At 28.6% G+C, this 14,430-nt stretch overlaps 1 protein-coding gene across 2 annotated transcripts; it reads right to left on the reverse strand.

Annotated features, from left to right (window-relative positions):
- Positions 1 to 1,339: 1,339 nt before the first annotated feature.
- On the reverse strand, positions 1,340 to 6,321 carry LOC8270834 (cytochrome P450 709B2). 2 transcript variants are annotated; one of them, XM_048379600.1, is made up of 6 exons: positions 6,192 to 6,321; positions 5,164 to 5,400; positions 2,863 to 3,086; positions 2,462 to 2,712; positions 1,999 to 2,374; positions 1,340 to 1,913 (listed from the first exon to the last, which is right to left on the reverse strand). In XM_048379600.1, the coding sequence occupies exons 1-6, from the start codon at positions 6,304 to 6,306 to the stop codon at positions 1,482 to 1,484; spliced, it is 1,635 nt and encodes a 544-aa protein (XP_048235557.1). In that variant the 5' UTR covers positions 6,307 to 6,321; the 3' UTR covers positions 1,340 to 1,481. The 2 variants fall into 2 exon arrangements, with proteins under 2 accessions (XP_048235557.1, XP_048235561.1); XM_048379604.1 differs by lacking the exon at positions 6,192 to 6,321 and adding an exon at positions 5,482 to 5,596.
- Between the last annotated feature and the right edge of the window lie 8,109 nt (positions 6,322 to 14,430).

The following is a 14,430-nucleotide window of genomic DNA, read 5'->3' on the forward strand; positions in this document are numbered from 1 at the left end:
TTTTTGTAAGAACATTTTAAAATTAATAAAAATATGACTTTTATTATGTACTTTTTTAGAAAATTCTATTTTTTTATTTTTTTTCAAATTCATGATATAGTTATTTTTCAATCGTATTTTATTATCTTTTTGTTGTTTTTCATTATAAAGAAATCAATTAAAGTCGTAAATTTAAGAAAATAAAAGATTATATATATTTCTAACATTTTAATACATTAAAAATAAACAATCAAAAAATATAGATATTTATGATTTTTCTAAAATAAATTTACTTTAACCAAATACTAATATAAATAAAACTTTAAATAATTTTAATTTTATTTAAATATTAGTTTTAGATTTTAAAATAAATTTTATAAAATTTAATTAATTTCGTTTATACAAAAATCTAAAATAAAAAAAGGCTTATTTCTAACGGAAGTATTTTAAGAAGAGAAACTCGTACAGACAGTCTCAGTAACTAGGTCCCTCCCGCGCCAATTAATGAAATTAGAGTCAAACTGAACGGTCGAGTCAAACAAGTCTCCTCTCTTCGACCCCACCGCCTTCTCTTCCCTATCGCGATCACCACTAATTAAAATCTGCTCTGTCTAAATTACATTCAAATCAAACAACATTTCGTCCAATTCGAAGAAATCAGGGTTTTCTCCATTCTGTTCAGATGATGATTCATTGCAGACAAGATGATAATAATCCCCGGACTCCCTCAATTAATATTGCAGACATTGTTATAGAAGGAGGGGAAAACGGGAATCTTACTCCAGTTGAAGAAGAGAAATCAAATACCGAGAAAACGACGACGGCGGTTTCTGATTGTACTACTCCGACGGCCAAAGAATATAAAATACCTGATGTCATGACGTGTCCTCCAGCTCCAAGGAAGCGCAAGGTTTCTCTGTCTGTGAAACGCAACAGAGTTAGGGTTGTGAAGCAGTTTTTTACGTCGCCGGAGCTCGAAGTGATGCTTGGAATGAGCAGTCGAGTTTCTTCCAAAATTTCATGGAGTTCTCGAAGATTCAGATGACCCCGGTAGGTAAGCAAAGGAAATTCTTTTAACCATCGAATTTTTATAGGCTTTTAGTACAGCTCAATAGTAGTAAATATGCAAGTGATCGTTAATCAAGCAGGTGTGTTGTGGTTATTTTGTTCGTCAATTGCTAAGCGGGATGCGAGTCCCGTATTTGAAAGTGGTGAATGTTAAATGTGAACTTCAAATTTAGAATTGCAGTAATGTAACAATCGGGTGGGTGTAGCACAATTGGTTCATCTCTAACACTGAAATTTCGAGTTTGATCATAAAAAGAATAAAAAGAAAAGAACTGCAGTAGTGTACTTGAGATTTGAAAAGATAGTCAAATAACATTGATGAGTTTAAATATTTTAGTGAATCATATAAACTATTTGAATGAGAAACTTCGATCAAACGGATCATAATTACCACCGGAACTTTTATTTAATTTAGGCCCAGCAAGCTATTTGTTCTATGCGAGCAAAGGCTTGATAACAATGGGGAGGCCATATTGTGGCTGCAAAGCAAGGTTGTTGATCGGAGCATGTTTATACTCAGGGGAAAGGGTAAAGGAAAACCTCTGAAGAATCATTGCAAGGACAGCTTTTGCTTCCAGCATACCGAAGTTCTGACCTATGCAAGTTCTTGGACCTATTCCGAAGGCAAGAAAAGCATTTGGGTGTTTTGCGGCCTTGGATATCCCGTTTGCGAACCTTATTGGATTGAATTCGTTTGCGTCCTCTCCCCAATGTTCTTTGCTCCTATGAATCTTTGCAAGGGGAATTGTTATCCATGCATCCTTTGGAATCATCAAATTTCCCAGTTTCATGTCCTTTGAGGCTTGTCTGTACATATCTACCACCGGACAGTACAATCTCAATGCCTCGAGCAGAACCATGTTTACCTACAGAGCAGTCACCAGCCATCAATGTTTTCACAAACATAAAACATTCAGCTTAAAACTAGGATGTTGAAAATGAGGAACTTACTAGCTTTAACCTGCCCAACATGTCTGAATCAGGAATTTCCATCCTGCATTCTTTCAACACCTCTTCTCTTAATCTTGTTTGCCAATCTTGATGTAAGCTCAACAAGAAGAGAGTCCAAGTTAGCAGATTTGATGAGGTTTCATGCCCCGCAAAAAAGAATGTTTTGCACTCCTCCACAATTTCATCCATGTTTAACTTGGGGCCATCTTTCTTTTCAGCATTTTCTGAGGCTCCCATCAGCAAACCAAGTAGATCGTCTCCATAACTGCAATCTGAAGTACTAGAATTCAATCTACCGTTTATAATGGCCCTTAGAGAATTCCTTACTCTTCTGTCTAGCTTCCATAGCTGAAGGTTTGACGGAGTTGGAAGATAACTAAACGAGAAAAAGGAAAAAGAGAAGTAAAGCACTTGGTACTCAGGAAATTAGGAGAAATATTTGCCGAGTTAGTTAGGCAATTACTGGCTGCCGGGTATGAAAAGATTCAGGGTGGAAGCTGCGGAATAGTGCTGAAGCTCATTTTGTCCTTCAAAGGCTTCTTTACCTTGAGCATAGCTGCTACCAAATGCCGTATGGGCTATTATATCAGCAGTAAGCTTTAGAAATTCTGCTTTCATTTCTATCTTTTTACATTGGTCCTCAGCTGCACTGGCCTGGTTTTCCCATTCATCAAGCATGGATACGATACATGTGGCCATGCTCTTTACCATAACCTGTTAGTATCCAAGACCAGTGGATGCAAACAGACCCAGTCAATTATATCTATATACGCTTGTCTCATATATATGTATATGTACATAAATATATATATATATATAAGAACGAAGGAATACTGCAAGTGCATTTTATTACTGATGTGAGACCTTGATCTTGTCCACTGAGAAAGCAGGATTGACAATCCTTCTGCGCCTAACCCATTCCAGTCCATTCACTACAGCTACTCCATTACCTGTCAATGCTAGTATTGCAGGACTCAGATCTGGTTTTGCATAGAAGCCAAACTTGTTTGATAAAATTTGCTTGGCCAGCTCAGGGTCTGTTATGCAAATTACTGGCCTCGTTCCATGCCAATACAGAATTGTTTCTCCTGGGACATCAATAAAACACAAAATTCCTTCATTTAAAATACTACTAATCAATTAATAATTTTTCAAAAATCAACTTCGTTTTTCTTTAGATAATTAATTTTAATATTTAGTAGTCAATTTAGAATAACTAGTCATTTATCCATGCCGTTATTATTATTTCGATTATAAAATCAAGTTGATAGATAAAACTAAATAAATTTTTTAATATTTAATATTAATTAATAATATTTTAAAATAATATCAAACTAATTATTTTTAAATGTTCTTTTTAATTTTCTTAAAATATTAAAATTTTATTAATGTAATAATATAAAAATACTTATTAATTAATTCTAGTATTATATGAATTATATTATCAATATAATTGATATTATTATTTTTAGATTAAAAATTTATTATATAATAAAATTTAATTTATTATTGAATATAATATTAAAAAATAATTTTAGATATTATTTTCTAGAATTAGAATTATTAACCAATTAGAAAACTAATTATTAGTTAGTGTAATATTAAAATAAAATTAATATGCTATTTTTTAGGATGAAATTAGTATCATTATCTTATTAAAAAAATTATTTATTAGTTAATATAATATTAAAATATAATTAATATTTTAAATTACAATAAATATTTAATTAGGAATGTAACTTATTAATTAATAAATTAATAAAAAATTATAAAATCACAAATCAACTTGAATATCATGTATCAAAAATAAATATATATGTCAAAATAAAAATTTATATATCAAAAATTAAGCACACGTACCAAAAAAATTTAGGTATCAAAATTAATATATATATATATATATATATAGATTAATTATTTACCCGAGTATTATTATTTTGATTATAAAATTAAATTGATAGATATGGTTTAATAAAAATTTTAATATTTAAAATTGATATATAGAATTTTAAAAAATAATAACAAACTAATATATATTAAAATATAATTAATATTTATTTCTTAAGATTAGAGTAATTGTTTAATTAGGAATATAACTTATTAATCAATAAATTATAAAATTTTATATAAATTTAAATTCTATGTGTTAATATGTCAAAATAAAAATTTTATATATCAAAAATTAAATATATATATAAAAAGAATTTAGATTTTAAAAATTAATATATATATATATATATATATATAGATATAGATGGACAACAGTTTGCATATTTCAATTTGGGTGAAAGTTCACATTAAAGTAAATCCCCCATTTCTATAAACCAAAATATATTAATAAAAGATAAACGCAAAAAACAAAAACGAAAAAAGATAAGCACATGTTGTCAAATTAACAACCTTATGTTGCCTTCTTAAGCATGTCACTGTCCATATCTATGTCCCTTTTATTCCTTTTTAATATATTTATATCAAGAACTATGCACAATGTATAACTTTGGTAATTAAATAATCTAGAGAGATTTTTGTTGAAAATATTTATTTAAATTCTAGATCACAGTTTTCTTTTTCAAATTTTTACCATTTTTCCTGATTATAGATAAATGTTTAACATTAGCAAATAGTTAATTATGCTTAAATAAAGAATTACATAAAAGAACTACGATTATGTCCATTAATATGAATGATGAAACATAACATTACGAAATTATGGACTATGATCATGAAATAATTAAAATGAAGATAATCTAAAGTTATGTTACCATTCATTTCGTTAAATGATTTTTAAAACAATAATTACTTGTATCAATTTTTAATTAATTTTAAATGTTTATGTCAACATTTCAATATTTTTAAATACCAATATATATTAAAAAATTTAGAAGCTAAATAAAGCTAATTAAGAATCAGTTCACTACTTATGTTATTGTCATCTTACAAAATAAAACATGTTAAAGTGGAAAATCAAGTGATTCAAAATAAAACAGTTAGAATTTCAATGGAACTTTGACTGTCTTGTAAATTAAATGAGCATGCGGCATGAACTTAACACCTTGTTTGGCAAGAATGAGAAGATGGAAAGACGAAAAACGAAAAAAGCTATTAAAATAAACAAAAAAGAAACCAAAAGGGCCAAGCAAATCAATCCTGCAGTTAATAACTCACCATATAGTGGAGACCATTTGTGGTACTGAGGAAGAACTCTTTGGACGATGTCGTTCGAGTGGTGATCCAGAACAGTTTGATTTGCAGCCATCTTCAACCTCTTCAGCTCGTTTAGAGAACCTCTGAAGAGCAAGTAAGGTGGGCCCTCAACACCTTGCTCTCTGAAGCTTCTAGTCAAGGCATATGGTCTCCACAAGGAAATCAATACAGCCCGCCAAATCTTTGCAGCAAGAAGAGCTGCAAAAGCCACGATGAATATGTCAGTGTAACCCATCATCATGTGCTTGATCTATGGGTAATGATCTGTGATGCCTTGACCTGGGACTTAAAAAAGAGGAACTTATCTATGCCCTCTTTATCTTATGCGAGCATGGAGGCAGTGGTGGAGTTCACACACACGTTTCACTAATTCTGTTGCCATTCTGACATTGAAATTTCATAACATTATTGGCTTACAAAAAACAAAAAAGTTTATTCTTCTAAATTAGAAAGAAATAAAATGGTCCAAGTGGCCATTATGATGACTAATTAAATGTGGATATAATAAAGTCAGAAGGAATAATTAGAAGTTTTACATTGACAATTAGGGATGACAGTAAAATGGTAATTAAATTTTGCAGCCTTATCGTTAAGATTTAGTGCAAGTGCGTTTACTTTACCTAACTTTGTCCATCAAACAAAGTAAATAAATTAAAAGATACTGTTACCGTGTCATTTGAATGGTTGATTTACTTTTCTTATATAAACAAACCGCATAACCAAACATCCTTGGATGGACATGGCTGCCATAGAAAGAATCTTGACCCAGAATAAAGTGACATTCCTACCTAGGATATAATACTATCAGAGTCTTGAATTGAGTGATATCCGGAACATAGAAAAAGAAAAAGGTTCTGTTTAAATTGATTAAGAACTCATAGTACATGTGAAATTCTGGTATAAAGGCTGAAAGGAATAATATTTTGTACTACACTAATACTATAGTGACTGTATTCTCTAAAACAATTGAAATTTAATGCATGCCTTACAAATTGGTCGAAGGAGGAAGCACCTTAGGACCTTACATTTCCACGTCCAATACCTTTCGAATAAGGACTTAAAAAAGAGTTTCCATGAACGATTCATAGAGAAGAGAGCCACCATAAACTAAGTTAATTAAGGAAGACAAGAAATAAGATTTGGAATTTGTTTGAGTTGAGAGGCGAATACAAATCCAACGGCCATGTTCAGAAGTAGCCCAAGAGACTATGCGAGATCATAGGGTTGGTGTAACATAAATGAAAGGTGGGCTAAATTAATATATAGTCTCTTCGCCAATCTTTAGTCATTGGGCCTTGTCTGTTTGCTTTTAGGATTTGGGTTTGTCCATGCATCCCTTCTCCTTGAGCTCTCCAGTTGCTTGCATTGCATTATGCAACTCAAAATGGGCATTTCTCTCTTCTTACTGCACAAAGCCATTTCTTTTTCAGTTTCCTATCTAATTTTCTATTTTTGGTTTTTATTAATGGCTAATATTCATTTTCTGTCTCGTTTTTCTAATTTTTGTTGTTCAATTTCAATATATATATACATAATTATTCTTTATTATCTTATTTCTGAACGAGAAAAATAGATTTCTGTAATTTATAAATACCATAAAAAGTGTCTTTTTAAACTTTCTTTTTCTCTTTTCAGCTTGTTTCTAAAAATAGAGATTTTAAATTTTAAAAATTAAATTAAAAAAAAAAGGAATGAACGCAAATGTTACTCATCCAATCAAAGTTACCAAAAATTAAATTTCTCAGAGAAAAAAAAAAATATCACATAATACAGACATTATATATATTTTTAACATCGTTAGATCTGTTAGATTTAACCACAACCGTTACATAAAAAATTTACTAGTAGAGTAATAGATTACTTTTTTTAATGATTACATATAATATAAGTATAAAATTTATATTTATTTTATTAATTATACAATATTTAGAAAAAAATAATTATGTTTATTAAAGATAAAATCTTCATTGTGAAACTAAATAAAGACTCAAAAAGAAAAGAGAAGCAGTAAGACGGACGGCCTCAACGGTTGGGCTACCGGTGAAAATAACTTCCTATTTAAACTTGGAAAACCCTTTAATTTAGGGCTAACATGTGGCCATTTGGCAATTCAAATTAGTAGTATCTTATAAGTTTATAAAATATAATAATAATAAAAAATCCGGTTTTGTTACTATTGGTTTTTGATTACCTTCCTAAGCAATTTGATATGATTTGGTAATAATAAAACTGAGAAACAAAGACTTTGACTATCACACGGAAAATTCCTACTTCCCATTAGGGAGACACGAGGCCCATTTCCATTTACAACCTGACAAATATGTTTATATTAATATCACCAAATCCCATTTCCGTTACAATCCCTTCACCGTCCAACTTTTCAACTTTTTTATCAAAAATTTCAATTAAAAGAAACAACCCATTTCCATAATACGAAGGTAAAAATAAGATTTTTAAGGATATATCATTCATCTTTTTTATTAAATTTTTATCAAATATGATATGTGCTTCCTTTTTCACTCTAATTTCCACTTCTTTTTTTTTTTTTTTTTATCTTTTTATAACCATAAAATAAAAACATCTGTCACATATAATATTACATTTATGATCACTAGCAATCTTGTTTGACAATTTAATCCGAGTATGAATACATGAGTAGGTTTGGTACCATTTTTTTTTTTTTTTTTGTGTTCAGTTTTTAAAATAAAATATACTTTTATAAATTAATTATTGTTTTATATATTATTTACTAAGGTAGAGAGGATAAAATTTTCACAATTCCGAAACAGCAATGTTTAAAAAGAATTTCCAACTTATTTATTATAAAAATAAACTTTTTAATTTTTTTTTTTTTTAAAAAGTAAAAACAAAAAATATAAAAATGTCCTAAATATTATATGTAATTAAATTCCGTTGTTGATTCTGTAATTAAAGCTCCATTAAAATACACAGACTGATTATTCTGAGAAAAAAAAAGAATACACACGTGGATGGGAAGAGGCGAGTGTTGTTTTCTTCTCTAAAGAAAAATATCTTCTTGACCCGTGGTTTTTCTGTCAAACCGAACAGCCCCTCTATCTACCGAACCCCCAAAACCCTTGGATCTCTTGGATTGTATTGGCCAATCTCTTTCCAAGGGTGTCGGCAATTGGTATCGTACAAGTGCGACTATGAAGCAGCCGAACACCACTCGCCAGAAATCAGCTGCCTTCGAAACTTGTGGCTACTATATATTTTTCTATTTTAATTAATCAATAAATGTTATATTTAACGATTAATAAAGATATATATTTATTAAAATAGTAATTAAAAAATAACATGAACTATAATTTGGAAAGAATCAAATAGTAAAAAAATAAATCGCTTTTTACTATTAATCAGTCTAAGTGTAAGTTTCCAATTAGTTTAATCATTAATATGAGTTGGCATATAATTGAATAAATATGTGATTATATTCAATGGTTTAAAAATGAGATGTATTTATATATTATTTAATAAATGACATATTTATGTGAAGAATAATTAATTCAAATTGTTACTAGGACTGCTGTAAAATAATGATCATCATGCACTTTGAATTATTATTATTATTTTCTAACATAATTTAAATATTGATGGGTTGAGTATACGAATTGGTCAGTTGGGTTTGTGCGGAAGATGTTGGCCACGTTTTATATAAAAGTTTGAAAGCACAGGTTGTGGTGTGATTTGCAAGCATGTGGAGTATTAAAAATGAGCAAATCTAATAAATTATGAGCACATAGCCACTGCCCAAGCTTAGTTATAATATACGAATATGCCATCTGCCATACCTAAGATCTTAGGAAGATCCTCACTTTTTCTTCAAAAGAATCTTTATATATACGTTCAAATTTTCTTTACAAACAGTCAAGTCATATCTTCACATAAAAGTCTACAGAATTGGTTCACAACATTTCTAGTGTAATTTTCCTACCTGTTTAGTGTTTTTTTTTTTTTTTTTTTTTCTGAAGACTTATTTTTATAAAATAAAATTTTAATAATCTTTTTTTTAAATATAAATTAGTGAATTGGCTGCTTCATTATAAATTTTTTTATACACTTTTTTAATTTGTACTCGACGGAGTTGGCAAATTCTGGATGGGTTTGAGAGAGAAAGTTTGGAAACTCTTGGTTTATAGGATTTACAAAATAAAAAGAAAAAGAAAATATTAGAATCGAGAACAGATTCCGACGATCCAATTCGAATGCTTAAATTATGTCATTATAGAAGAATTATATATTTTGTACTAAAATTGAAAAATAATAAATAAACTATATCTTTTATATATTAAACTTAATATTCTCTTAGTGAAAGTACTTAATATTTTTAATTTTTAGAAATTCTCCATTCTCTTTATCTATTATTAAATTAAGTTTTTGCTTTTTTAAAAAAAGAAAAGAAAAAAAAACAGTCAATAATGAATAGTTGAAATTAGATTATTTTGATTTAAAAATATCAAAAAGACAATTAGTAACTTCAGCCACATATTCTTATAGAAGAGAAAAATAAAACACAAGAAAAAAATGTGCAACCACGTCTTTATAAAAAGACCGTTTTTGTCTCCACCAAAAAAAAAAATCAGATAAGAGAATGGGACCCATTTCTTATAAACACAATCCTAGCCGCATAAATTCGGAGATGGCCTTGTGGCGTCGCCTCCTCTCCACATCGCTGTATGTGATCGTCCGCTTCTGATCAAAACTTACATGAAGAGACAGTATACGTGTAGACATCCGAATCATCAAAGCGACTGTTATAACCGTCCATTTCCATTGCCATCAAAACCAGCTAGCTAAGAAAGGTGACTAGTCTATCAGATCAACGGTCGGTGAGCGACAGTGTTTACTATACGAATATGCATTTATTTAATTTCTTGTGGCCCAAAGTAAAATAATTTTAATTAGAAGAAGGGTGGCTTAAGAAATGATAAAATAACCAGGATAATTAGTTGGGCGGAGTAATTAATATACTCCTGAATTATTATTTTATGTTACATTTCCCTGGTTAACACCTAACAAAAATAATTATGGTATATGTACTTATACGTGTCATACAATCCGTTTTTATCTCTAACACATAAATAACTCTAGATGTATATATAAAACCAATCTTAATTCAGTACATGGTCAGCTATACACAAACTAAATATTAATTGCAAGTAATATTATTAGAATAAATTTTGAATTTTTTTATAGTCGTATGTATCATAAACAAATTATGATTTAAACTTTTTATTTTTTTAGTTAAAATTTAATCATATTAGTAAAATATTAGCGATCATAAATATAATTTATTAATATATTCTCATGGCGCACGAATAAAATTGAAGAGACAAAATAAATAATGAATATATATATTTTTTAAAAATATATATAATGATAATATTACTATATAAAAAATATTTTTTAAAAATAAAATTTAAATATTTTATAGTTTATTACAATATAAAATTTATATTTATTTACAACGTGGATAAATTAGTACCAAAATTTGTATAATTATATAAAAGATATTTATATATACTATAGAGATATTTAATGCGTTCTTAGAATAAATTAAGAATAAATGGAATAATGAGGTTTGCTATTATCTATACCACTGTTTTGACTTGCATATGTAGGGATGAGCAGTTATTTGTTTAGTTTTATAACAAACTCAAAATAATTAAAAATTTATAAAATAAAAACTAAATTGATTTAATTGTATTTTTACTTTTTTTTCACATTTAGATTTATTTTAACTTATGTATATATATATATTTTTGTTTGACTTAATTTTATAAATTATTTTGTCATTGTTAAATTAAAAAGACTTTAATGACATTTGAAAATAAATAAATTAACAAATTAAAGAATTATTCAATTAGTATCTTCATTTGGGAGAGTCAAAGAAACTTTCACTTTGAATTTTTTGTATATATTTTATTAATATTCATAAAAATTTGTCATATTTTAGAATGTAAGTACATCCCTCATCGATTTTGAATAAGTAAAGAAAGAAAAAAACAATAATCAAATTGTGTGTGTTTTCTTAAACGAATCAAATTGAGTTAAGACGGCGGGATTGAATATTTTTGAAGTAAAGAGGAATGGCGACGGGCAGCTCCTCCTCCCCGCGGAAGATGAAATTTCCGTCGCAAGGTCACCTGCCTGCCATTGGAGATGAATGAAAATAAAAATTAAATTAATTTAATAGTGGAAAAAGCAATAGTCCTTCTTGCTGATGTGGTGATTGGTAAACAGTAGGGGCCCAGTTACTAAGTGCAGAGAAGATAAGTAATGTGTTGGGATGATGGATTTGGCGCCACGTGGTCTAAATGATGAAGGTAAAACTTTTTTTTTTTTTTTTGGTTGCCTTGTGTGTTGTGTAGTAGTGTTGTTTCGTCGTTGTTGTTGTTGTTGGGCCTGGGTAGGTGGGCTCCAGTGGGCCCGTTGGAGATGAGAATAAATACGCGGACAGCTGTCCTATTAAACGCGGTTATTTACATCACCTGATCAACGAACATCCTTTTCAAATCAAACACAGTTTTGTGGGGGCCCCACCAAATGACTCCAAAAAAAATTTATTTTATTTTATTTTATTAACAGAAGGAACAAACAACTATTATCCTTATCCACTGTCCATACTGTCCTCCTTCTAATTGCATTTTTGGAAATTATCCTGAATGAATAAAAATAAAAACAAAAACATTATCTCGTTCAATTTATAAAATGAAAATAGATAAGAATTATACATATAGTAGAGCCCAGAGTGTCATAATCTTTTTAGAGTGTCTGAATTACTTTTAGCAATTTAAAAAAAGAATTAAAAAAAAATTAATTTGAAAAAATTATCCTAAAATGAGCCTAAATATAGCCACAATCTATCCACCTATAAAGGAAAAAGAGGAAAAAGAAAACTGGTTGAGATTCACTAAAAAGTCAAAAAGCAAAAGGCAAAAGGTCGCAATTGTGAACAATAATGCTACATTCTATCTAGCAAATAACATAAACAGAATCCAAAATTCGACCCAAACAAAAGTTAAAAAGGATGGAATGAGAATACTAATTAGTGCTTATAAAAGACATTATCAGCGCGTTATATGTACACACTCATTTAACTATTACATTAATTAAAATACTACTTTATTCACATGCACCCAGAAAAAGTAACACTCATTTTGGTACATTGCCCTCAACCAATTTATTCTTAGCAATTTTTGGAATGAGCTAATATTAGACAAATTAGCAAATCACAGAGGTACACTCAAATTAGTTAGGATCACACACAATAGTTTCATTTTAAATGTTTGATTTTAAATTCTAAATATACAATTGCATTCATTTTTTTTTAAGATAAATTTTTATATAAAAAAAGGTTAAATTATTTTGAAAAAAAAAAAAAAAAGGAAGCGCTGCATGCATCTCATCTCATGTGCATGTGAATATATTAGTATCGAGTAAAGCAGTACTGAATTGTGTTACAAAAGGCAAAGCAATCAGATTCGGCAGAACCCAGCTGAGCTGCTGACTAATGAAAATACTGATGGGTGGCGTGGTTCCAGAAAATGGTCCCGTGACTATTGACCCTTTTGTTTTCACGCCCTCCCTCCCTCCCTCACTCTCATTGGTAATCGTGCACTCAACTTCTTTTCTTCTGGTTCTCCTTCCCCTTACACCATACCATCTCCAATGTTAAATTTTTCGTTTTAAACATAGAATATTACTTTAATCCATTCTTCCTTTTTAAATATAAAATAAAAGATCGATTAAATTTTTTATGTATAAAAATCACAATTTATTTTATATTTTATATTTAATAAATACATATAAATTTTATATATTTAATTCAATTAACATTTATAATCTTATCTTTCTACTAAAACTATTAATATTTATAAAAATAAAAATAAAATATAGAAATTATAGTGAATTTAAACAAAAAATTATTTCTAGATTTACATATTTTTAGAATATTTTTTATTATAAAAATTACTCTCTAACATAAAAATTATTATTGGAAACTCTCGCTCCGTCGCTGAGTGGCGACCCTTCTCTCATTCAATTCACCGTCTAAGTTATGACTCCACAAATTATTCTACTCTACGTGTCATTTGTCCAGTGGTTTTGGGACAATCTCTATTTTTTAAGCTAATCCTCTACATTAATCCTCAAATTTTTGACGTGTGGCTTTCTTGATGCATTATATTAAATTATCATTACCCAAATCTTCGAAACTTCTATTGGAAATCACTATTTTTCAAGTTTAGACCGCATTTGGAAATTCTACTCTACTTCTGGTTCTGAAATCTCAATTACCATTACTACCCTCTTTCACTTTCAAACTACAATCTAGAAATGGCCAAAGGGTCCATCTCACCCCTGAACTTGAAGCGTGGGGCCAAAAAAGGGCCAAAATGAACATCTGGTTCAAATGAATTCACGACTGGTGACTTTTGGCTCATTTTAATCCAAATGTTGACTGATTCTTTGAGGGGAGCAACAACATACTCCAGCAAGATAGCCAACTTATTTTTTTAATTATTGATAGGAAAATGTAATTAATTTTATTTTATTTTATACTTTTAGTTCTTCTTTTTTCTTTTTTTCCTATATATAATTCTCTTTAAGTCTAATTTTGAATCGCACAAACAAATATAATAATTATTTAATTAAACATTTTATTTTAATTTTTTTTAATCTTTCAAATAGAAAAGCTCGAGACTAACTCAACTTTTGATGTACTTATTTTTCTACGAAATTATTTTGAATAACTTTCTATTAATGACTCAACAATATATTAATAGCAAATTTCATATGAAGATAAAGAAATAAAAAACCTCAAGTCTTTAAAATTAAAAACTTATAGAACTACTACGAAATTCATACTCAAACTTTTCTTTATCTTGTTTCTTTTTTTTCTATTTCTTCAAATATACAATCCGATAAGTCATTTGATTATATAAAAAAACCTATTGCATAAATAATAGAAGCAATAACGATTTGTTTTTTCATTTTCTTTCTCTTGTTATGTTTTTCTATTAAATAACTTTTTTTTTATTTGTTATTGAATCCTCATATTTATTTAAGAATTAACTTATTTTGGATTTTACTTAAATAAGGTAAATGATGATGGAATATCTATAAACATTCATTATAATTAATTAGCTTTCTTTATTTGGCTTATCATTTTAACTTTGGCATATATTTTTCATTCTTTTACTTAAT

This window comes from Ricinus communis, chromosome 1 (assembly GCF_019578655.1).
Source record: "Ricinus communis isolate WT05 ecotype wild-type chromosome 1, ASM1957865v1, whole genome shotgun sequence".
In the NCBI taxonomy this organism is placed as follows: Eukaryota; Viridiplantae; Streptophyta; class Magnoliopsida; order Malpighiales; family Euphorbiaceae; genus Ricinus; species Ricinus communis.